The sequence below is a fragment of the Muscardinus avellanarius genome, assembly GCF_963383645.1.
Source record: "Muscardinus avellanarius genome assembly, chromosome: 1".
NCBI classification, from domain to species: domain Eukaryota; kingdom Metazoa; phylum Chordata; class Mammalia; order Rodentia; family Gliridae; genus Muscardinus; species Muscardinus avellanarius.
The window spans coordinates 145,909,913-145,935,931 of NC_137786.1; the positions used below are offsets into that span (position 1 = coordinate 145,909,913).

Consider the following 26,019-nt stretch of genomic DNA (forward strand, 5'->3'; position numbering starts at 1 on the left):
CAGTACTGGGGTTAGGAGTATTTGGAGGGCGAATCCTCTGGGTTCAATCTCTAGTACCAAAAATAAATGATCAAATATCCTCAAAACATAGCCAGGTATGGTGGCATTCTCCCGTAATCCCTGTATGGCTGAGATAGGAGCATCCCAGGTTTGAAGACAGCTTCAGAAAGTATCCAGAGTCTCAGCAACCTAACAAGACCCTCTTTCAAAACAAACAATCTGGGTGTGGTGGAACACACTTTTAATTCTAATACTTGAGAGGCTGAGACAGGAGGACCACAGGTTAGCTGCCAGTCTCAGCTACTTAGTGAGGCCCTCCACAACTTAGTGAGACCCTGTTATCAAAAAAAAAAAAAAAAAAAAAAAAGAATAAAAAACAAAGCCGGGTGTGGTGGTGCACGCTTGTAATCCCAACATTTGGGAGGCTGAGACCTGAGGATGGCGGTTCGCGGACAGCCTCAGCTACTTAGTGAGGCCCTCTGCAACTTAGTGAGACCCTGTATCAAAATAAAAAATAAAAAATAGGGCAGGGGGTGTAGCTCGGAGGTCAAATGCCCCGGGTTCGTTCCATCCCCAGACCCGCAAAAAAAAATAAATAAATAAATAAATAAATAAAATAAAATAAAATAAAAAATAAAAAATAAAAATAAATAAATAAATAAATAAATAAATAAATAAATAAATAAAAAACAAGGCTGGGGGTGTAGCCCAGAGGTTGAATGCCCCTAGGTTCAATCTGCAGTACTTCAAAACAGGCAAACAAACAAACAAAGAAACAACAGAAGCAGACAAGAAAACATATACTTTGAAAGCTGGGTACGATGGTCCACAGTTTGTAATCCCAGTACTTGGAAGGCTGAGGCAGGAGGATTGCAGTTTCAAGGAAAGCCTCAGCAACATAGTGAGAAGCTGTTTCAAAGTAAAAAATAAAACAGATCTAGGGGAGCTTGAAGGTTGAATGCTCCTGAGTTCAAACCTCAGTAACACACACACACACACACACACACACACACACACACACACACACACACAATACTTTGAAAGCAAAAATAAAAGATGGATTATTGGATGTAATGGGGAGAATAAGAGAAGTGGGGAATGGAGTAATTCCTATATTCTTAACATGGGAACTGATAGATTGAAATGCTTTACCAAGAACAAGAAATGAAGGAACAGGGAGCTTTGTTTGGGCCATGTTTGATGTGCCTTAAAGACTTCCTAGAGGAAATATCAGTAAGCATTTAGATAAATCTGGAGCTCATGGATAATTTCTATTGGAATTAAAAATTTGGGAGTCTACAGCTGATATTTATAGACCATTGGATTAAGCCAGGGGTGGTGGAGCACGCCTGTAATCCTAGTACTTGGGAGGCTGATATAGGAGGATTACAGGTTCAAGGACAGCATCAGCAAGTAGTAAGATTCTCATGAATTTAGCAAGACCCTGTTTAAAATAAAAAAAATAATAGAGCCAGGTGTGGTGGTTCTTAGCCAGCCTCAGCTACTTAATGAGGCCCCTGGCAACTCAGTGAGACCCTGTTTCAAATTTAAGAATAAAAAATAAGCCTGTGGGTGTAGCTCAGAGGTAAAATACCCCTGGGTTCCATATCTAGTACCACAATAAAATAAAATAAAATAAAATAGGGGTGGAGATGTAGTGCAGATGTAGAATGTCCCTGGGTTCAATCTCTGGTACAACAAAAATAACTTTAAAAAAGATCCTTGGTTAGGCTGGGCGTGGTGGCGCACGCTTGTAATCCCCGCGCTAGGGAGGCAGAGACAGGAGGGTCGCGCAGGTTCGAAGCCAGCCGCGCGCGCTGGCTTAGGAGACCCTGTTTCCAAATAAAAATATAAACTAGGTCTGGGAGTGTAGCCCGGAGGTAGAAGGGCTTCCAGGAACCCCAGTACCACCAAAAAAAAAAAAAAAAAAAAAAAAAAAATCATTGGATTAAACAATAAGGGATAGCTATGGTTAATTACAAAATTTAAAACTTTAGATGAGCTGGGTGTGTAATCTCAGTACTTGGGAGGCTGAGACAGGAGGATTACAGGTTTATGACCAGCCTCAGCAATTTAGTGAGGTCTTTGGCAATTTAGTAAGACCTTGTTTCAAAATAAAAAATAAGCTAGGACTGAGAGTAAAACTCAGATGTAGAATTTCCCCAGGGTTTAATCCCTAGTATCACACCAAAAAACAAAACAAGACAAAACAAAAAACAAAAAACAAAACAAAAAAAAACCTTCAGACAGTATTTGTGTCCCTTTATTTTTTGGCTGCTTTAAAAAAAAATTAAAGTAGAGCCAGGAGTGGTGGCACACATCTGTAATCCCAGTACTTGGGAAGCTGAGACAGGAGGATTGCAGGTATGAGGACAGCCTCAGCAAGTGGTGAGATTCTCATCAACACACACACACACACACACACACACACACACACACAATAAATAAATAAGAATAAAAATATTTAAAAAATAAATAAAACCATTTGGGGTGGAGAGGAGAAAGGATAGGTGAAAGGATCTTTCATATCTAAAGCATAGTAGGCACCATGATGTATGAATACAGTGCACCAATAAAAAATTTAAAAAAATAAAAAATAAAAAATAAAGCATAGTAGGTCACCAGCAGTCTGTACCTGCAGGTACTTGCAGTCTATACTCAATTTACATTTGACCAATATCTGGTTGATTGATTTGCAATATGTCCCATAGTAAGGTAATAGCAATAATGTGAATTCTTCATCCAAAATTGCCATCTAAGCACAGAGTCTTATTGATTCACTCTACTTAGTGACAAAGAATTCTGACATTTTCATTTGTCTGGTGCTCTGTATACTTTTGGCTACTCAAAAAAAAAAAAAAAAAACCAGAAAAAAAAAAACCCAAATAAACCAAAATCAGGCTGGCACTGACCAGGATTCTTAGAACACCTCTGAAAGAGAAAGCGAGGAGGCTTAGCTAGAATAAGACAGCTATTTGTCTTTGTGAGCTTCATGGGTACTGAAAATAAATGTATTTCATAGAATGCTAAAGTAGGATTATTTATTTATTTATTTTTACTTTTTGTGGTACTAAGAATTGATCCCAGGGTCATTCTACTCCAAGCCTATTTTATTCTTTATTTTGAAACAGGATCTCACTAAGGTTCAGATGACCTCACTAAGTTGCTGAGGTTGGCCACAAACCTGCGATCCTCCTGTCTTAGTCTCCTAGTACTGGGATTACGGGCATGCAGCAGCAGGCCTGGAATAAAATAGGATCTTTTAAATTAAGGCTTTTAGCTGGGCATCGTGGGACACGCATATAATCCCAGGTCTTGGGAGGCTAAGACGGGAGGATAGCAGGTTCTCAGCCAGCCTCAGCAACTGAGTGAGATGCTCTCTCCAAATAAAAAATAAAATAGGGCTGGAGGCGGAGCTCAAAGGTAGAATGTTCCTGGGTTTAATCTCCAGCACTGCAAAATAAAATAAAATAAAATAAAATAAAATAGTATGATAAATAAATAAACAAATAAAATACTGTGTTTAAAATGAGGCCTTAGACAGGTGTTGGAGGTGCACGCCTGTAATCCCAGTACTTGGGAGACTGAGATAGGAGGATTATAAATTCAAAGCCAGCTTCAGGCTGGGCATGGTAGTACATGTTTATAATACCAGTTCTTGGAAGGCTGAGACAGGTGGATTGCAGGTTTGAGGCCAGCCTCAGCAAATAGTGAAACTCCCATTAACCTAATGAGATCCTGTTTTGAAATAAAAATAAGGGGCCGGGAGTGGTGGTGCATGCTTGTAATCTTAACATTCAGGAGGCTGAGATGGGAGGATCATAGTTCGCTGACAGCCTCAGGCCCTCTGCAACTTAGTGAGACCCAGTTTCAAAATAAGAATAAAATATAGGGCAGAGAGTGTAGCTCGGAGGTCAAATGCCCCTGGGTTCCATCCTTAGACCCACACACACACAAAAAATAAATAAAAAAAATAAAATTGTGCTGAGGGTGTAGCTCAGAAGGAGAATGCCCTCAGGTTCAATGGCCAGTGCTACAAAATAAAACAATCCAGCCTCAGTAACTAGTAAAGTCCTTTACAACTCAGTGAGACTCTGTTTCAAAAATAAATAAATAAATAAATAAAGTAGAATGCCTCTGAGCATGGTAGCCTATGCTTGTAATCCCAGTACTTGGGAGGCTGAGACAGGAGGATCACAGGTTTGCAGCCAGTCTCAGGTACTTAGCAAGGCCCTCTGCAACTTAGTGAGACCCAGTTTCAAAATATAGAATAAAAAATAGGAGTGGGGTGGAGCTCAGAGGTAGTCTGCCCCTGGGTTCAATCCCCAGTTCTGAAAAAAAAAAAAAAAAAAAGTGCCCTTGGGTTCAATCTTAGCACCACAAGGGAGGTGGGGGAATGAGGCCTTTAATATGAAAATTCTCATAAACTGTTTATAAAAATAACTTTACCTAGCTGGGCACGGTGGGGCACAGTTGTAATCCCAGTACTTGGGAGGCTGAGGCAGGAAGATTGCACAGGTTCGAAGCCATTCTCTGCTACTTAGTGAGGCTCTCAGCAACTTAGTGAGACCCTGTTTCCAAATAAAATATAAAATAGGTCTGGGGGTGTGGCCTGGAAGTAAAAGACCTCTGGGCTCCATCGCAGTACCACAAAACAAACAAACAAACAAACAAACAAAACAAAAAACTTTACCTAAAACATTGGTTATAGATCAAAGAAGTAAAAAACATTTTTATTTTATTCATTTCTTAACTGATCCATAAAAACATAAAAGTTGTACTTTTTTGGGAAGGTCCTAGAGGACCCAGGGCATTCCATCTCTGAGCTACATCTCCAGCCCTTTTTATTTTTGAAACAGGCCTCCCTAATTTACTGAGGCTGTCATTGAACCTGAGATCCTTCTGTCTCAGCCTCCCAAGTACTAGGATTACAGGCATGTGCCACCATGCCTGGTAAAAGTTGTGCAAATTAATGGGGTTCCACGTAATGTTTTGATGCACGAATATATTTCATAATGTTTAAATCAGGTTAAACATATTTATCTCTCCAAACATTTATCATTTCTTTAAGGTGACAACTTTCAAAATGTTTTCTTCTGTTTCTGCAACGGGGCACCGAGGTCTGTCAGGAGCCTGCTGTTGGTGTGTTGTTAACTGTTTCAGTACTAGAGAGCAATCCAAGCCTAGGGTTTGTCCCAAATACACTGTTGGTGTGCTGTTTAGAGAGAAGTGGAAGAATACTGAGAGTAGCTTGGCCCTACAAGCCTTTCCCTGGGATCAGTGTGGGGAAAAGATGCCTTATCCACAGTTACTGGTCAGGCACTGGGGAATTCTGCCTAGCTCTGGGCACAGTCACTGCAGATGGCCCCAGGCTCCTATGTAACACCTGTGGCTACTAGTGCAGCCAAGATATGCTACACCCCAAACCCCCAGGCTGCCAAGACCAGTACAACACTGGTATTGCTGCATAAACTCGTGGCCCAAGACTGCTGAAAAGGCCACCAGTGATCCCAGTTTGAATAGAGGTCTGGTAGATTAGAGCTAAATGTCTTACCCTGGGATTGAAGCTGTCTCAGAGGTTCTATCCACAGGCCTGGGAATGGGGGCCATTAGGAACTTCCCAGGGTTAGTTTCACCAGCTCAGCACTAAATCCAGGGCAAAGTCCTATGCTCTGCTGAGCACTGACTTTCACCATGGCATCCCTGGTACTGGGCTTCAAGTCTAAGGCCCGGACTTAATTCTCCCTCCTTCATCCCCAGCAGGGCCTTTTTTAAAAAAATTTTTTTTAATTTATTTTTTAATTGGTGCATTGTAGTCATATATCAATCACATTGGAGTACAAGACTTGAGAGGATATACAAGCACACATCATCCAATTAGCCCCTACCCCATTCCCTCCCCCTCCCTCAATCCCATGCTTGTTTGGTGATTAACTGATACATTTGTTTACGTACCTCCTGCGTTTTAAAGAGGCTCGGTCCTCCACTATTCCATACCCTCTGATTGGTCACCTTAATTGCTTCACTATAGGGCCCTTTCTATAGCTCAACCTCTTCCTGTTGATTAGGGGAAGCATCTGATTTATATTTTCTGTGATATTTCTCTGTGCATGCCGCGTTGCAAATACCGATCCCACTCTTGACGGCCCCAGTAGTGGCCTGGCTACCCGGTGGACTGATCCAGACCTCGCTGGCTCAAGCAGCGGCCTTGCCTCATGGGAGGCCCCGATTCTGGTCTCCCAGCAAGGCCTTTTTCTCTCTCCAAGTTAGGCTGCCTGGAGTTGGGGGAGGAATCATGCAGGAAACTTTCCTTCCTGCCTTCTTCAATCCATTACACAAAATGGCACAATATTTGCATGTAATCATGCATATTCTCCTGTATACTTTGTCTATGTTTGCATTAATTAATTTATTTTGAAATAGTGTCACACTGTGTTGCTCAGGCTCAATCATCTTTGTGCCTTGGTTTTCTGAGTAGCACTATCATGCCTGAAATATACCTGTAGACTTTAAATCATTTTTAGTTTATTTATAATATTGAATACAATGTCCATGCTACAGAAATAGTTATACTACATTGTTTAGGGAATAATAATAAGAAAAAAAGTCTGTACTTTTTCAATATAAACACCTTTTTTGGGTATAGGGAATTGAATCCAGGGGTCTCACTAAGTAGCTGAGAGTCTCACTAAGCTGTTGAGGTTGGCCTAGAACCTGCAGTCCTCTTGTCACAGCCTCCCAAGTACTGGGATTTATAGGTGTGCCACTTAGGCCTGGTTTACATGGAGAAAATTTTTTTCTTTTCTTTTCTTTTCTTTTTTTTTTTTTGTGTGTGTGGCATTAGGGATGGAACCAGGCATTCTGTCTCTAAGCCTCACCCACAGCCCATTTTTATTCTTCTCTTTTGAACTGGTCTCACTAACTTCCGAGTGTCCTGTCTCAGCCTCCCAAATACTGGGATTACAAGTGTTTGCCACCATGCTCAGCTTCACATGAACAATTTCTGAACCATTACTATTTTCCAGGAGAACAGGGCTTTGTTAAAATTCAACATTGTAAATATGCAGTTTATTTATTTATTTATTTTTGGTGGTACTGGGGTTCTTGGAAACCCTTCTACTTCTGGGCTACACTCTCAGACCTATTTTTTTTTAATATATATTTTTAAATTTGGAAACAGGGTCCCTTAAGCCAGCGCGGCTGGCTTCGAACCTGCGCGGTCCTCCTGTCTCCGCCTCCCAAGCGCGGGGATTACAAGCGTGCGCCACCACGCCTGGCAATATGCAGGGTTTAAAGGGCTGAAGTTAAAAAAACAAAAAACAAAAAACAAAAAACTGGGATGGATCATATGAAACAGGCTTCTAATGTCCTCTTAAAGCTTGACGATGTGGTTGTACAATAAGACGTAATTCAGTCCTTTATGGGTGACCATATCCCCAGTTTTCAGCCCTTCGCCCCTCATCTCACTTGAACAATTTTATTTTTCTGTAATGAGAAGGAAACCCAGGGCCTCCTGCATGAAAGACACTTTTGAAGTTCTACCACTGAACTTTATTCCTAAACCTTTTTTTTTTTTTTTTTTTTTGGCATTGGGGATTGAACCCAGGGGCATTCTACCCCCAGTCCTATTTTATGTTTTATTTGGAAACAGGTTTCACCTAATGGCTGAGGCTGGCTTTGAAACTGAGATCCTCCTGTCTCAGCCTCCGGAGTACTTGGATTACTGGCTTGAGCTACCAGGGCCGGCTTTCAGCAGTCTTTTCAAAATGATTTTCATTTAAACTTTGACGTCCTTGTAGTTGGCAAACTTGGAATTCCCGAAGTTCATCTTTCAAAACATACAATTTTTTTTTCTTAGAATCTTTTTACAGAACTGCCCACTCCTTTGCATGGTCTGCCTTAGAGAACACGGGAGATGTCCCCCTCGTCCCCCAAGGAAGGGCGTGGGTGGCAGTGTGCGGGGCTGGAAAGGGTCCCAGCACCGTTCCTTTGCTTTCCGGAAGCAGGGACCCCACCAGACCCACCGACTTTCTTTTCCACCCCAGGGCAGGTCCCGCTCAGTCCCCGGGAGTCATTCGGCAGCTGGGGAAGGCGCGGCCGGCCGGGGGTCCTGAGCCGGGGGCGGGCTGCGTTTCCCTCCACGGCACCCCTCGCAAGGAAGGAGACAGGCCTTGCTGCTCCGCGCCCCAAAGACACATTTCCAGGGTCTTTTCAGAATCTTCCGTCGTTTTCCAAGACCCCTTGAGTTCTTTGGGATGGGACTGTCGTGTGTCAATCAGAGGCCGGTACCGGGAGAGGTCAGCCGGCCCTTGCAGTTAGCAAAGTACAGGTAGTTTCTCGCCTGGCCGCCGTGCAAGCAGCCACGCTAACCTCGGGTCACCTCCTTTGCCGATTTCCAACACCGAGCCATAAAAACCTGAACTGCACATCGGTCCTCCACCCAAGGCGGAGGCTCGGCTGCCAAGGTGGAGGGAAAAAAAAAAAAAAAAAAAAAAAAAAACACCCAACCCAGCCCTTCCTCCGCCTCCTCCCGGGCCGCGCGAGGTCCCGCCGGGCCCTTGGGGCTCGCAGTTAATGATTCTCGGCGCGGGCGGGGGCGCGGCGGGCCAGCCTCGTCCCGCGGCCGCACAGGCGCCGCCCCCTCTTTTCCGGGCCTCGCACTTCGCGGGGTTCCGGGCGCGGCGCCGGCGGGGGTCCCCATGGAGGCAGAGCCGCGGGCGAGCGCGGGCGCCCCGCAGCCCCGCGCCCCGGGCGCGCTCGGCCGCCTGCTGCGCGGGGCCAAAGGCAAAGTCTTCACCTGGTGAGTGCGGGCGGCGGGGCGCGGGACCCCCCAAACCCGAAGCCACGCGGACCTGGATGCTGGGCGCCCCGCGCGGCCGCGATGCTGCGCGCACCTGGCCTCCCCCTCCCCGGCTCGCTCCAGATCGCGCGGTGCTTTTCCGGGGACCCGGGGGACATCCCCCCCTGGTGGGCTTTGTTAGGTCGGTGCGATGGCTTCCCGGCGGGGAGGGAGGAGGCCCAGACCCCAGGGACGCTGCAGAAGGAGGGGTGCCACCCCCCTCCGCCCCGCAGGTGGTGAGCTCCTGGCACTTCCTGGCCCCGCGCCCAGCGCCTGCTGCCTCCGAGCCGCCTCTCCGCGCAGCCGGCCCAGGAGAGGCCAGGTCAAGTTTGGCACCGCGGCCGGCCAGCCAGGAGCCCAAAGCCCGTCTCGTTCCTGGGCCCCAGCGAGGTGGCGTGGCCACCTCCCAGGCCGGAGTCCCGGGGAGCCCGTGTCTGGTGTCGCTGTTCTGTGGGTAATAGGGAGAAAATGTTCTTAAGGAGTTGGCGGCGAATCTGGGAAAAAGCATTTCTGTGGTTGCCCAAGGACTGGTGTTCTGGAAATACAGATAGATAACCGGGGACCTAAATAATGAAAGCTATTTATTGAGCACTCACTCCGTGCCAGGTACTGTGCGAGCGATTTGTATGGGTACTATCGTCCTCATCCTCATCACTTTATGGGATGGCACTATTGTTATTACCCACTTTGCGGGTAGAGACAAAGAACGCTTAGCAATTTGCCCAGGGACCTGAGATGACCTGTTAAGGGGCAGTGCCTGCAAGCCCTGGCCTTAACCACTCCTGGTGCCTCATACAATGGACATCGGATTTTTTTTCTTTTATATATTTTTATATTAGCATAGTGAACTACCCTTTAAAGGCTGTAAAAGCTATGTCCTGAAAAGCCATACCATTTTCAAAACGGGATCGATAAAGGTGTATGCGTTTTTGTCATAGAAATAAGTATAGCTTAAAATAGATGCATGGGGCATGGTGGCACCGATCTGTAATTTCAGTACTTGGGAGGTGGAGACAGGAAGATCTCAGGTTCAAGACCACAGTCTCAGCTTTGAAACATCCTGTTTCAAACTAAGAAATAAAAAGAGCTGGGGCCTAGCTCAGCGGTAGAAAGCCTTGAGTTCAATCCTGAGTAACAAGAATAAATAAATAAAATAGATGCATATGTTTAAAGAGGAAAGTTGGACAAAAATCATTTGTCTCTTCCAGTTGTGTATGTCCTGAGAATGCAGCTTTATAAATGCTCAGTATAGTAGCATGGCCCAAGGGCTCAGATTCTGGATTCGGATCCTGTCTGGGCAGCTTTGGGCAAATCACTTAACTTCTCTGTGCTCTAGTTTTCTTATTTGTAAAATGAAGGGAATAACGGTATCAACAGAGGCTGGGAGTATAGCTCAGTGGTAGGGTACATACACAACCTGTGCAAGGACCGGGTCTCAATCCCCACCACCGACCAATCAATCAATGAACAAAAACAAAAGTCCCCAAACAAAACAACCCTCTCTCCCACTCCCAAATAATCCAAACCCTCAAGGCAGTACTCACTTGCAGGGCTGTGTGAGGATGGATTGGGTGGCCATGCAGGAGCGGGAGGAGTGAGCCAGGATCCCGGGTGCCTTCCATGGGCTAACATCACCATCAGCAATCTTTATTTCTGGGTGATGAGAATGGATGGGGATCGCACCAGGCGATGCCAGCGGCTCTGAAGCTGGGGCGGCTGTACAGGGGATGATAGTTTAGCGAGATGTGTAGCAATGCTGTTTCTTCTATATTATAGTATTTTCAGTGTCTTGGTATGTTTTACAATCAGAAGAATTCAGTAGTCTCTTCTTCCTCCCCCTTTTTTGTGGTATTGGGGGTTGAACTGAGGAGCTATCTACCTTTGAGCTACATGGCCAACACTGTTTTATTTATTTTGGGGATGTAAGTTGCAGAGGGCCTCACTAAGTTGCTAAGGTTGGCCTTGAACCTATGATCCTCCTGTCTCAGTCCCCCAAGTACTGGGACTAGAATATATTCTCAATGACCTGAATTCTGACATACCCATTTCTCTTAAGGTTCAGACAACTTTTCTCAATGGTTAAAAGTATCAGAGTACTAATTTAGTAAGTTTATTAAGAGCTTACTATGTGCTAGGTATTCATAATAATGAATACCCTATATTCTCATATATACTCTTTTTTATTTTTTTGTGTGGTACTGTGGATTGAATCCAGAGGCATTCTACCTTCAAACTATAACCCCTTCCCTTTATTATTTGGCTTTGACATAGGGTCTTGCTAGGCTGTTCTTGGACCTGTGTCCTCTTGACTCAACTTCCCAGGTACAGGCCTGTGCCACCATGCCTGGCTTAGACTCTACTCTTTTTTTTAACTGGGGATTGAGCCCAGAGGAATTCTGCCTCTGAGCTGTACTCACAGCCCTATTTTATTTTGAAACAGGGTCTCAGTAGGTTGATGAGAGTCTTACCACTTGCTGAGGTTGTCTTCAAACCTGGGATTCTCCTGCCTCAGGCTCCCAAGTACTAGGATTACAAGTGTGCCTGGCTTCTGGCTCTACTCTTGGGTTGTTTTTTTTTTTTTTTTTTTCCCTTATGGAACTAGGGATGCAACCCAGGGGCATTCCACCTCCGAGCTACACAACCAGCCCTCTTTTATTTTTATTTTGAAACAGGATCAGTCTCACGACTCGCAGAGGCTATCCTCGAAACTGTAATCCTCCTGTCACAGCTTCCCAAATACTGGGATTTGAGTGTGCACCATCATGCCCGACTTTAATTTTTAAGACAGGTCTCACCAAATTGCTGAGGATGTCCTCGAGCTTTGATCTTCCTGTCTCAGCCTCTCAAATACTGGGATTACAGGTGTGCACCATGACGCCTGGCCTCTTTGCTCTTTTCTTTAGTTGATTTAAGGAAAGGAAGAGAGATTCCTAGAGCCCACCTCCCCCTTCAACCCCTGCCGTCACTCCTTCAGTCAGGCCCTTCTCATCTCTCATTTGGACTCTTATAACAGCTTCTCTTCACATCCCACCTGCTGTCCCTTCAATTTCCTCGGTACCTGGGAGCCGGAGCGATGCCAGCTAGAGAAAAAAGGACGTCGTTGTCTACACGTGCACACTCGCGGTGTGACAGGTCCTGCTTGCAGTTCATCAGTCCTGTAACACCTCTAGTTCTGTGTGACAGAGCAGCTAGCTAACTCACCAGGACAAACCGCTGGGGAGAAGCAGAGCTGGCTTCCATTTGGTTCTAAAACTAGGATCTGCTTTATCATGTCCGGCTTCTCATCACATCATATTCAAAGGGAGACATATTCTAAGTCCCCAACCCCCATCACCTACACCAGGGGAGCTTTTGGAGTTCCCTGCAGGCCCTGGAGGTTCTGTCAAGTTTGCCATGAGCGATGGAGGGAGAATAGGAGTTTGTGGGCTTCTCGGCCAGCCTTTGGCTTCAACCAGATGTTGCTCTTGTTGCTTTTATACTTGGGCTTTTCTTTTTTTCTTTTTCTTTTTCTTTTTTTTTTTTGTGGTACTAGGGAATGAACTCAGAGGCTTTATACCTTTGAGTTACACCCCTAGCCTGATTTTTTAAATTTCTTATTTAGAAACAGGGTCTGACTAGGTTGATAAGTCTCATTACTTGCTGAGGCTGTCCTCGACCTGGGGTCCTCCTGTCTCAGCCTCCCAAGGACTAGGATTACAAGCATGTGCCACCACGCCTGGCTGGGCTTTTATTTTTTAATTAATTTGTGTATGTGTATGTGTTGTGCTGGGGATTGAACCCATGAGCCTTCTACCTCTGAGCTACACCCTCAGCCCTATTTTATTTTTTATTTTGAAACAAGGTCTTGCAAGGTTGCCCAGGCAGGCCTTCAACCTGTAATCCTCCTGTTTCAGCCTCCCAAGTACTAGGGTTACTGCCACCATGCCTGGCTTAGAGTTGGGCCATTATACAAGATGTCATTCTTACTCCATTTGGGCTGTAAGAACAATACTACAGACCAGGTGTCTTAGAAACAACAGAAATTCCTTTCTTACAGTTCTAGACACTGGGGAACCCAAGGTCAGGTGTGATCAAGGATGAAGGCTCTTCCTGCTTCACGCAGAGCTGTCTTCTGACTGTGTCCTCACGTGGCCGATGGGCCAGAGTGCAGCCTGGGGCCTCTTTTATTAGGGCACTAATCCCAGTCATAAAGACGCCCCCTCATTACCTAGCCACCTCCCAAGCTCCACCTGCAAATACCATCACACTGGGGTTAGATGTCAACATGTGGACGTGGGGGACACAGGCATTCAGCCCCTAGTGCTGCTGCCTGAAGGAAGGGTGTGGAAGCCACTGGTGCTTGCTGGGGCTTGAGCTGCTGCTGGCTCCCCTCCCCTCCGCCTCCCTTCTGCTCCTCCTTTTCTTCTTTACCTGTATATAATAATTGTTTTTTAAAAAATATTTAAAAAATTGTGGTAATATATATGGAACATAAACTGACCATTTTTTTTACCTTTTTATGTAGACAATTCAGGGGCAGTAAGTACATTCCCAGTGTGTACAACGCTCACCACTGCCTATTTCCAGAACTTGTTTATCATCCCAGACAAACTCTGTAGCCATCAGATAATTCTGTGTCCTGTCTCCCCTTAGCCCCGGGCAACCACCATTCTTTCTCTATGTGTTTGACTTCTGGATGCCTCCTAGCAGCACACTTACACAGGATTTGTCTGTTGTGAGAACTTATATACACGCCCCTTCTTGTCATAGTCCTCCTTCTTTTTGTGGCACTGGGTATTAAACCCAGGGCATTCTACCTTTGAAGGACATCCCCTGATTTTTAAATTTTTTTTGCATTTTTGAAACAGGGTCTTGTTAAGTTGCTGAGGCTGGTCTTGAGCCTTTGATGCCTCTGTCACCCTCCATGTAGTAGGATTACAGGTGAGTGCTACAGGCTTGGCTTCTTGATAGGAATTATAAAGCCCCTCCCCCATCACCAGCCCACATCCCCCTCTGACTCATCTCCCAGAGTGTCCATTTCTCACCGGGGGTTGCTCCAGTGATGCTGACATGCCTGCGATTCCCTGGTACACACCATGGCCTGCGCCTCTGCCCCTGTCATTTTCTCTGGTTTTTTTTTTTTTTGATATCTGACCTCTTCTCCTGGCAGTCTAAAGACTCTTTATAAACCTGGCATGGTGGCTCACACCTGTAATCCCAGTACTTGGGAGACTGAGGCAGGAGAATCACAGGTTCAAGGACAGCCTCAGCAAGTAGTGAGACTCTCATCAACCTGGGGAGACCCTGTTTCAAAATTAAAAACAAAACAAAAACAAAAAGAAAAAAAAAAGGGCTGGAGGTAGAATTCCCCTGGCTTCAATCCCCAATAACACACACACACACACACACACACACACACACACACACACACACCTCTTTTTTGTGGTACTGGGGATGGAATCCAGGGACATTCTACCTTTGAGTTACACCTCCAGCCCTATTTTTATTTTTTATTTTGAAACATGGTCTCATTGAATTGTAAAGGGCCTCACTAAGTAGCTGAGACTGGCTGCAAACTGCTATCCTCCCGTCTCAGCCCCTCAAATGCTGGGATTACAAGCGTGCGCCACCACGCCTGGCCTCACATGACTCTTTATAGACAGCACCAGGAAGGCTTCTTCACTGACTCCTTTTAATCTCTTCTCAAACACAGCTTGTTTGGGTCCTCTCTTCTCTATATGTTAGCTACCTCTTTTGTTTCCTTTCTTTTCTTTTCCTTTCTTTCTTTTTCTTTTCTTTTTTTTTTTTTGTGGTGCTGGGATTGAACCCACATGCATTCTATCTCCGAGCTATAACTTCAGCGCTCTCTCTCTCTCTCTCTCTCTCTCTCTCTCTCTCTCTCTCTCTCTTTTTTTTCTAATTTGGAAACAGGGTCTCACTAAGTTGCTGAAGCTGGCCGCGAACCTGTGGTCCTCCTGCCTCAGCCTCCCTCCCACGTACTGGGATTCCAGGCGTGCGCACCACACCCAGCTTCAGGTACCCGATCTTAACTCATCCTAGCACTCTGGCATTGTGGGTGAAGTCCAGTTACACTAGCATGGCAGCGTGCCTTAGGGACAGAGGCTGTAGTTCATCTTGGAAGTCCTTGCAGGACTTTGTGCTCGGCACTGAGTGGTAGCAATTCTTTCCATTTTGGAGGTGAACTCATTTCTAGGAACAATGAAAAAAAAATTGTAAGCTGTGAGTTAGGACTGAGGTAAAGTGAGGTTATTTCTGAAGAGGCGCTTTCAAAGATGTTTCCAAGACACATCTACGGAAGAAGCAGCCAGTCTCTCCAGGAAATCACTTGTGTATATAAACTTTGGTAAGTTTATTAAAAAACTGTTTGCCAGGCATGGTGGTGCACGCCTGTAATCCCAGGATTTAAGAGACTGAGACAGGAGAATCCCAGGTTTGAGGCCAGCCTCAGCAACCTAGTGAGATCCTGTTTCCAAACAAAAAATAAAAAGGGCTGGGAGTGTAGCTCAGAGGTACAATGCCTCTGAGTTCAGTCCTCAGTACCACAAAAGAATAAAACAAACAAAAAAGTATAAAAACTTCCTTATGCTATTATTTGCTGAGGATCATCAGAGAGAACTTATCATTTAACACAGGTTAATTTTCCAAATTACTTCACACTCAATCCTTTTTTTTAAATTCTATTGAGCCAGGGGAGGTGGCACATGCCTGTAATCCTAGTACTTGGGAGGGTGAGACAGGAGGACCACAGATTGGAGGCCAGCCTCAGCACCTTAGTGAGGCCCTCAGCAACCTAGCAAAACCCTGTTTCTAAACGAAAAATAAAAAGGGCTGGGGGTATGGCTTGGAGGTAGAATGCCCATGGGTTCAACCCACATTACCTCCCCCAATCCAATTGGACAGCACTAATTATGTGATGGATTTCTCTCTTCTACGAATTCATTTGTTTATAATTGTTTTGGCAGCAGTTCTCTAACATTTAATTGGTGTGTACTGAACAACTCTCTCGGGTAGGCCAACTTATTTAGTTACTTAGTGGGTCCATTTGTAATTAATCCTAGTGATTTTGCCAAGAAAAAAAATACAACAGTTTAAAATTCTTCATGGCTTATTTATTTATTGTGGTAATAGGGATCGAACCTAGGGGCATTCTACTTTTGAGCTATACCCCTATTTTTTTTATTTTGAAAGAGGGTCTCACTAAGTTGTACAGGGCTTCACTAAATAGCAGGCTGGCCACAAACCTGTGATCCTCCTGTCTCAGCCTCCCAAGCACCGGGATTATAAGCAGGTGTCTCTCCACCCAGCTTCATAGCATTTTTTTTTTTTTTTTTTGGTGGTACTGGGGTTCCTGGAAGCCCTCCTACCTCCGGGCTACACTCCCAGACCTATTTTTTATATTTTTTAAATTTCGAAACAGGGTCTCTTAAACCAGCGCCGGCGTGGTGGCGGACGCTTGTAATCCCCGCGCTTGGGAGGCGGAGACAGTAGGATTGCGCAGGTTCGAAGCCAGCCGCCCGCGCTGGCTTAAGAGACCCTGTTTCCAAATACAAATGTAAAAATGGGTCTGGGAGTGTAGCCCGGAGGTAGAAGGGCTTCCAGGAACCCCAGTACCACCAAGAAAACAAAACAAAACAAAAAAAAACAACACATGCGAATGCTCTCCTCTCATGAAGCCCACTCACTGTGGCGCCACCTTTTCTTCTTGATTTGAGATTCAGGAACTCGATCCTGCTCACTGGCAACAGTATGCTCAGGGGTATTGAAGTGAGTCGACTTATTTTTTTTTTCCAATTTTTTCTTCTAGGTTGTCACAAGCAATTCTTTTTTTCTGTATTACCAAGCCTATCTCTGGAAACCTGTGTTCTTTCTAAATTATGATTTCTAAACTCATTAACACAATAGCAACTTTAGAAATACTTGCAGTGAAAGTATAAGCAGGCCCAAAATAAAAATTGAATGGAAGCTGGGTGTGGTGGCACATGCTTATAATCCCAGTACTTAGGAAGCTGAAACAGGAGGATCACAGGTTCAAGGGTAGCCATAGCAAGTTGTGAGACTCTCATCAACCTGGTAAGACCCTGTTTCAAAATAAATATAAAATAGATCTATGGAGGGGTAGCTCAAAGGTAGAATTCCCCTGGCCTCAATTCTCGTTATCATAAAAACAACAAAAACTCAAAAAGCCCCAAACTTTAATTATAAATCTTTTTTATTTTTTGGTATTGGGGATGGAACTGAGGGGCATTCTACCTCCGAGTGACACCCCAGCCCTATTTTTTATTCATTGTTTTGAAACAGGGTCTCACTGAGTTGCAAAGGGCCTCACTAAGTAGCTGAGGCTGGCTTCGAATCTGCACAATCCTCCTGTCTCAGCCTCCCAAATGCTGGGATTTACAAATGTGTGCCACCATGCCTGGCTAATTATAAATCTTTTAAACCAGGTGTGATGTCCCACCCCTCTAACCTCAGTACTTGGAGGCTGAGGAGTGCAGGTTCCAAGGTAGCCTTATTAACTTAGCTGTTTCAGTAGTAGAACGACCTGGGTTTAACCTCCAATACCACAGGCATGCATGCATGCATACGTGTGTGTACACACACACACACACACACACACACACACACACACACACACCCCTACCTTTTAATCTGCAGATTTTTGAATGCTTATTTGGTTTGTTTATTTATTTTGTGGAGCTAGAGATTGAACCCAGGGGCATTCTGCCTCTGAGCTATACTCCCAGTCCTAATTTATTTATTTATTTTTATTTTGAAATAATGTCTTACTAAATTTCTGGGGCTGGCTGAGAACTCATGAGCCTTCTGTCTCAGCCTCCTAAATACTGGGATTACAGGTGTGTGCCACCATACCTGGCTTATTTTGTTTATTTTTATTTTTATTTTGGTACTGGGGATTGAATGCAGGGGCATTGTACCTACAAGATATATCCCCAGTCCTAATTTTTAAATTTTTAAAAAATTTGAAACAGGGTCTTAATAGGTTGATGAGAGTCTCACTACTTGCTGAGGCTATCTTTGAACCTATGATTCTCCTGTCTCAGCCTCCCAAGTACTCGGATTACAAGTGTGTACCACCATACTTGGCCTTTTATTTTTAAATTTATTTCATTGTTGTTATTATTTTGTAACACTAGGAATTGAACCCAGGTACATTCTACCTCTGAGCTACATCCCAGCCCCATTTTATTTTTTATTTTGAAATGGTCTCTCTAGGTTGATGAGAGTCTTACTACTTGCTGAGGTTGTCCTTGGACCTACTACTCTAGTTTTTAAGAAATTTGTACAAAGCTGTTTTGGACTTGATGAGTGAGGTGGTACATGCTTGTAATCCCAGTATTTGGGAGGCTGAGACAGGAGGGTTGCAGGTTTGCGAACAGCCTCAGCAACATGTGAGGCCCTTTGCAACTTACTGAGAACCTGTTTCAGAATAAAGAATAAAATAGGGTAGGGGTATAATTCAGAGGTAGAGTGTCCTTGGGTTTCTTCCTCAGTACCACAAAAAGAGAAAGAAAGAACAAAAACCATAGAGTATTGCTGGACATTGTGACACATGCTTGTGATCCCAGTATTTGGGAGGCTGAGACAGGAATAGTCCAAGTTTGAGGCTAGCTCCAGCAACTCAGTGAGACACACCTCTCTCTCTCTCTCTCTCTCTCTCTCTCTCTCTCTCTCTCTCTCTCTCTCTCTCTCTCTCTCCCCCCCTCTCCTTCTCCCTCTCCCTCTCCCTCTCCCTCTCTCTCTCTCTCTCTCCCATCTTTTATTCTTTCTTCCTTTGCCGTACTAGGAATTGAACCCAAGGACATTCTTCCTCCGAGCTATACCTCAGTCCTATTTTTTATTCTTTAGTTTTGAAACAGGGTCTCGTTAAGTTGCAGAGGACCTTATTAAGTAGCCGCGGCTGGCTTTCATTTTGGGATTTTTCAGGCTCCCAAGTACTGGGATTACAAGCATGCACCATCACATCTGGTGAGAACCTGTTTCAAAATAAAAGATAGAGGGCAGCCAGTATAACTCCGAGGTAGAATGCCCTTTGGTTCAATCTCAAGTATTCCAAAACAAACAAAAACAAAAACTAGAGTGAGTATTTAAGTAACACATTGATTCAAATTTCTTCAGCCCAAGTCATTCCTGAGAATTTGGGGCTTCTTTTATGCTGGGTGCAGTAGATCTTCCCAAATAATTTTGGGGACATTCCTTCTACAGAAAAGTTTAGTATATACTTAGGAAGAAGGATATTTCCTAAGCTTTTCACAGTGGTATCAAGTGCGAGATAAAAATAACAGTAAGAGGGCCGGGCGTGGTGGCGCACGCTTGTAATCCCCGCGCTTGGGAGGCGGAGACAGGAGGATCGCGCAGGTTCGAAGCCAGCGGAAGCCAGCCGCGCGCGCTGGCTTAGGAGACCCTGTTTCCAAATGAAAAAGGTTAAAAAATAGGTCTGGGAGTGTAGCCCGTGGGAGTGTATCCCGGAGGTATAAGGGCTTCCAGGAACCCCAGTACCACCAAAAAAAAAAAAAAAAAAAAAAAAAAAAAAAAAAAAAAATAACAGTAAGAGCCAAGTTTTATTGAATAAGGGTTACTTTGTCCATTTAGATGCATAGGTTCCCAAAGCGGTTGATACTGTTGACCATTTATTTGGGGTGCTGCAACAAAATATAAATACACAAATGAATGCAAATTCATCGCTGCATCTTTCTACTTATTCCTTTAAAGAAGGCAGACTTCTAGCGGGGGCAGTGAGTAATTTTATTTTTCTGCAAAGGGGGCTATAAGCCAAATAAATTTTGAGGCTTCTGACACACCGACTGCCCTGTCCGGGGGGATTGACTTGTGTAAGCCTCCCATGAACTTTCTGCAGTAAACGTTGTACTATAGTTGCCATCTCCATTTGACACACGTGGAGGCTGAGAGACAGAGACGTTAAGTAATTTCCCCTTAAAAGATTAGTCACAGCCGGGCCTGGTGACGCATGCCTGGAACCTCAGTACTAAGGGTTACAAATTCAATCTCCAGTAAAAAAAAAAAAAAAAAAAAAAAAAAAAAAAGACTAGTCACACAGCATACAGTAGCCAGAAAAATGCAGCCAGGCACAGGCTTCCCTCCAGGCAGTGTGGTCTGACGCTGTGCTCTTAGCCACTGTGCTGTCCTGCTTCTTGTGAGCTGGATGCAAACAGAAAAACATGGGCTTCGGGCAATCTTCCCTTGGGCTCACTTTGGGCTATTTGTGTCTCCAGAGGTTCCAGAAAGTAGATGAAGCTTAACATATCTTTAACTTATTTTTTAAGACTCCAGTGCCTGGCTGCTGGTTCACTCTTCATCATCGACCCAGGAATGGCTCAGCTACTTTTTTTTTTGTTGTTGTTGTTCTACTGGGGATTGGACCTAGGGGCATTCTACCTCTGAGCTACTCCCTGGGCCATATTCTTATTTATTTATTTTTATTTTGGAACAGGGAGGGTTTCACTAAATTGTCGAGGTTCTTGCTAAGTTGCTGAGGCTGGCCTAGAGTTTCTGATTCTCCCCTCTCAGCCTTCCGAGCATTGACATTATAGATGTGCGCCACCATACTCAGCTTGACTTTTTTTTCTTCAGTATTGGGGCATTCTACCTCCAAGCTACATCCACAGCTGTATTTTTTATTCTTTATATTTTAAAACAGTGTCTCACTAAGTTGCAAATTGTCTCACTAAGCAGCTGAGACTGTCTGTGAACCACTATCCTCCCGTCTCAGCCTCCCAAATGCTGGGATTACAAGCGTGCGTTACCACTCCGGGCCAGCTTAATTTTTTGAATTCCCATAGAGCTACCACCAGTCCTGCAACTCAGTTTTACATGCCCTTGGAGTTATCTGCTCCTCCATCTCTCCCTTCCTCACCCACCACTGATACTCATCAACTGGAATCTTCCTTTCATCATTACTTTCCTCTCATTTCTATATAATTTTGTATTTCTCTCTCTTTCTTTTTTTTTTTTTTTGGTGGTACTGGGGATGGAACCCAGAGGCATTCTGCCTCTGAGTTATACCCTCAGCCCTTTTTAGGTTTTATTTTGAAACAGGATCTCACTAAGTTGCTAAGGCCAGCTTTGAAGCCGAGATCCTCCTGTACTGCCTTCTAAGTACTGGGATTATGGGCATGTGCCACCATGCCCACCTTAATTTTGTATTTCTAAATGGTATTTTCTAAATGGTAAATTTTTTTGTTATAAGTGTTTTACTTCATAAAAGGATACCATGCTGTGTGTAATCTGTTGATATCTTTCTCCAGTCACATTGCTAAGATGAACCTATATTGTTGCATGGCAGTGTAGAAAACTCTTACTCAAAATAATCTTCCTTCCTTCCTTCCTTCCTTCCTTCCTTCCTTCCTTCCTTCCTTTCTTTTTTTGTGGTACTGGGAGTGGAACCTAGGGGCTTTTCTACTTCCAGGCTACACTCCCAGACCTATTTTATACTTTATTTGGAAACAGGGTCTCACTAAGTTGCTGAGAGCCTCACTGAGTAGCCGAGACTGTCTGTGAACCACTATCCTCCTGTCTCAGCCTCCCAAGCGCGGGGAGTACAAGTGTGCGCCACCACGCCCAGCTCTTTTCTGTCTTTTCTGTGCATATATCACATTCCTCCTCCTCCTCCTCCTCCTCCTCCTCCTCCTTCTTCTTTGGTGGTACTGGAGATGGAACCCAGGGACATTCTACCTCTGAGCTACACCCCCAGGCCTATTTCTTTTTTATTCTTTTTTTTTGAAACAGGGTCTCACCAAGTTGCAAAGGGCCTCATTAAGTAGCTGAGGCTGTATGCGAACCTCAGTCCACCTGTCTCAGTCTCCCGAATGCTGGGATTACAAGCGTGGGCCACCACGCCCGGCTCATATATCACATTTCATTCATTCATTCCGTTGATGGACATTTGGATATTTTCCAGATGCTGTGCTGCTATGAACAGGACTTCTGGGAACATTCTACCACATGGCTCCTTTTGATCACGTGTTTAAAGCTTCCTCTGTACATACATAGGCACATATACATTCATCTTTGCAGAGAAATTACTGATTTGTAGGGCTAATGACTTTAACTTCATAAAAAAATGCCAGTTTTCCAAAGTCGTTATACCAATTTACACCCCCACGGACCTTATATGAGAGATTTTGTGAACATCCTAACACTCGGCTGTTGTCAGACTTTAAAAGTTTTGACAGCCCAAATATGTGTAAAGGAGTATGTCTTCATTTGCATAGGCTGATGACTAATAAAGTCCAGTCTGTGTATGCTGATTGGTCTTCTGTGTTCTCACTTCTGTGAAGTACTGTTATTCTGTGAAACATCCAACTTTACACATTATTTTTATATTAAATAGATTGCTCTATACACATTGCATCTTAGGAGTTTTAGAGACCACCTGAGAGATGGAAAAATAGGGAGCTGGCATTCAACTTCCCGCTAATGATTCACTTCTTTATTTATTGGTGGCACTGGGGATTGGACCCAGGGGCATTCTACTTCTGAGCTACACCCTAACCCCTATTTTATTTTGAAATAGGGTCTCACTTAATTTGAAATAAGTTGTGGAGGGCCTCACTAAGTTTCTGAAACTGGCTGCAAACCTGCTGATCCTCTTGCCTAAGCCTCTCAGACACTGAGATGACAAGCTTGTACCACCACGCCCATCTTTCATTTGTATGTGAGTGGGAAGTTTGAGAGTGGGGACCTAGCTCAGTTAGTAGTACTTGCCTTAGCGTGCATAAGGCTCTGTGTTCAATTCCCACTACCACCAAAGGGCATGCTTGTAATCTCAGTACTTGGGAAGCTGAGACAGGAGGATCGCAAGTTCAAGGACAACCTCAGCTATTTAGTAAGACCTTTTCACAACTTAGTAAGACCCTGTTTCAAAATAAAGAATAAAAAATTGGGCTGGAGTGTAGCTCGGAGGTAGAATGCCCCTGGGTTCGTTTGAGAGTAGTGAGCATTGGCTGAAATTAGGAGCAGACTAGGCTGGTTCAGGGAAGGAGCGAAACAAGTTTCTCGTCTGGGGCCTGTGGGTGTTGGAAGGCTGGACAGGATCCCGTGACTCACAGGAAATCTCCCCAGCACCTGGGGTTCTCACTGGTCTTCTGCAGCTTTGTAGTTCAGGCGGAGACTTCTGTTTCCTTCAGGTGCCTGGCTGGTGTCTGATGATGTATGAGTATATTTCTTTTTTTTTTTTTTTTTGTGGTACTGGGGGTGGAACCCAGAGGCTTTCTACCTCCGGGGCTATACTCCCAGAACTTTTTTATATTTTATTTGGAAACAGGGTCTCACTAAGTTGCTGAAAGCCTCACTAAGTAGCAGAGGCTGGCTTCGAACCCGTGCGATCCTCCTGTCTCAGCCTCCCAAGCGCGGGGATTACAAGCGTGCGCCACCACGCCCGGCTGTATGAGGATATTTCTTAGAGCTGTGCAGTTCGCCACTGGCATAGAAAGAAGAGGATTATGTCACAGAATCAAGGAGGACTGCCTTGCCAAGCCACAGAGACCAGGGACACAGCTGGAGCCAGGGCCCAAACCACCACGGGGCGCACCGTCTCTGGATTTGTTCCTTGTGTCCAGTGTTGGCTTCGTTCTAACCGCGGGCCAGCCCATGGTCTCCAAGTCAGGACGACACCGGACAATACGGCACGGTTTAAACCACACGAGACAAAATAAACAAATGAGAATTCCACTTTTGGAAATGATTTTTACTTTGCTAATGTTATGACTGTTAAAAATAGTAGTCCTTCAAAACTTTTTATTTGGCTTCAATGGACAGGCAGCAAGAGGAATTTAAGAATTTTGTGGGACGTGGCTTCCTGGCTGCCTGTGGAGAGGAGGGTTGCTTTGTTTTTCGCAGTTCTTGTGCCCGGTTGGGGTGGGGGCAGGGGGGGTTGTGTATCTGTCTCAGGGACAAAGCTCTTGTGATCCAGACTTGAAACAGTGGCGGCGCATTTCTTATCCAACACTAATCCCATGTTTTTTATTTTATTTTTATTTTTATTTTTTGGTGGTCCTGGGGGTAGAACCCAGAGGCTTTCTACCTCCGGGCTATACTCCCAGACCTTTTTTATATTTTATTTGGAAACAGGGTCTCACTAAGTTGCTGAGAGCCTCACTGAGTAGCTGAGGCTGGCTTCGAACCTGTGCGATCCTCCTGTCTCAGCCTCCCAAGCGCGGGGATTACAAGCGTGTGCCACCACGCCCGGCTCTAATCCCATGCTTTTTTTTTTTTTTTTTTTTTTTTTTGGTGGTACTGGAGTTCCTGGAAGCCCTTCTACCTCCGGGCTACACTCCCAGACCTATTTTTACATTTTCATTTGGAAACAGGGTCTCCTAAGCCAGCGCGCGCGGCTGGCTTCGAACCTGCGCGATCCTCCTGTCTCTGCCTCCCAAGCGCGGGGATTACAAGCGTGCGCCACCACGCCCGGCTAATCCCATGCTTTTTAATCCTACCCCTCCCTTAGCCTTATACCCACCTTTTCAGTCCCTGGAACTTTTATGTGTCCACATTGGGGTTCCTCAGAATTGTCACAGAGGAGCTGGGTTTGGTGGTACATGCTTGTAATCCTCATACTTGGGAGGCTGAGACAGGAGGATCACAGGTTCTAGGCCGGCCTCAGCAACTTAATGAGGCCCTCAGCAACTTGGTGAGACACCTTGTCTTGAAATAAAGAGTAAAATGGGCTGGGGCATATAGCTCAGAAGTAGAATGCCCTTGGGTGTAATCCCCAGTACTACAAAAAACAAAACAAAACAAAACACCCAAAACCAAAAAAAAAAAAAAACCCCAAAACAAAAAGAATTGTCACAGAGAGGATGGGGTGGGGTGGTAAGTAACCAGGAGGCAGAGGCCACGTCCTCCACAAACTGCCCACAGTGTAGGGCAACCAGCTCCAGTTTGCTCCCTCCTCAAACCTGAGCTGTAACGCTCAAGGTAGCCTGACACGATCCAAAGGAATAGGTGAGGCTGGGCATGGTGGCGCACGCTTGTAATCCCCGCGCTTGGGAGGCAGAGACAGGAGGATCGCGCAGGTTCGAAGCCAGCTGCCCGCGCTGGCTTAGGAGACCGTTTCCAAATAAAAATGTAAAAATAGGTCTGGGAGTGTAGCCCGGAGGTAGAAGGGCTTCCAGGAACCCCAGTACCACCAAAAAACAACAACAACAACAACAACAACAAAACAAAGGGAATAGGTGATCTGAAAATATGTTTTAAACTTTTTCTTTCCAGCCCATCAAAAGTGGAAGGACAAAGAAGGAAATCATACATCGATTTTATGCCTTCTCCCTTTATTTTCTTCAGAAAACCCCTTATTAAAATAATTGTAGGCCGGGCGTGGTGGCGCACGCTTGTAATCCCCACGCTTGGGAGGCGGAGACAGGAGGATCGCGCAGGTTCAAAGCCAGCCGTGCTGGCTTAGAGACCCTGTTTCCAAATATAAAAGTATAAAATAGGTCTGGGAGTGTAGCCCTAAGGTAGAAGGGCTTCCAGGAACCCCAGTACCACCAAAAAAAAAAAAAATTGTAGAACATATCATCAAATGGGTTGTGCTGATCAGCACCCACTGTTAGCAATGTGGGGTGATTGTCTCAGTTGCTCCCCCTGTGTGGAGGTCATAACCCTCAGCTTGCCATTAGTTATGATCGGTATTATTGTTATTAGCTGGGGGGCAGTGTAGGGACCGGGGAAAATACAGACTTACTGATTCTCTGACTGTGCACAAGTTACTTCTCTGAACAGCTGAGACTCAGTTTCTGATCATGGTTGTGCTTGCCAAGACATCCTGCTGCCTCGGCATCTATGTGTTGAGAACCCCCACTCCACATAGTAAAATCGGCAAGGACGCCCCGAGAAGGAGGTATTGTCTCTGGCCAAAGTACCCCCCACTTTTAGATACCCTTCACTATTATTTCTTTTAACTTTCTACACGAATTGCTCCAGTGATGTGAAATTAGGACTATAAAAAGAAACTGAGTCCGTGGAGATAAACTTTCTAATAATTTGTTTAAACGTCCTTGGCTCTGCTCAACAATAATGAGAGACTGGCCAGAATTCAGGTACTGTGATAAGCACCCCAGCTGCAGCAATCACAAATGGCCTCCGACCTTCATCGTTAACTCTGGCAAATCCTGCTAAGAGACAGAGAAAAACCTTGTGTGTGACCT

The 26,019-nt window shown here is 44.9% G+C and overlaps 1 protein-coding gene across 1 annotated transcript in view; it reads left to right on the top strand.

Moving 5' to 3' along the window:
• Positions 1-8,699: 8,699 nt before the first annotated feature.
• SLC35F2 (solute carrier family 35 member F2) overlaps positions 8,700-26,019 on the top strand; it is a gene marked incomplete at both ends in the record, with an annotated part of 72,238 nt that continues 54,918 nt past the window's right edge. Inside the window, one exon of the mRNA XM_080697293.1 lies at positions 8,700-8,800. Coding sequence (XP_080553419.1) covers positions 8,700-8,800 — 101 coding nt within the window. The remainder of the gene's footprint in view (positions 8,801-26,019) is intronic.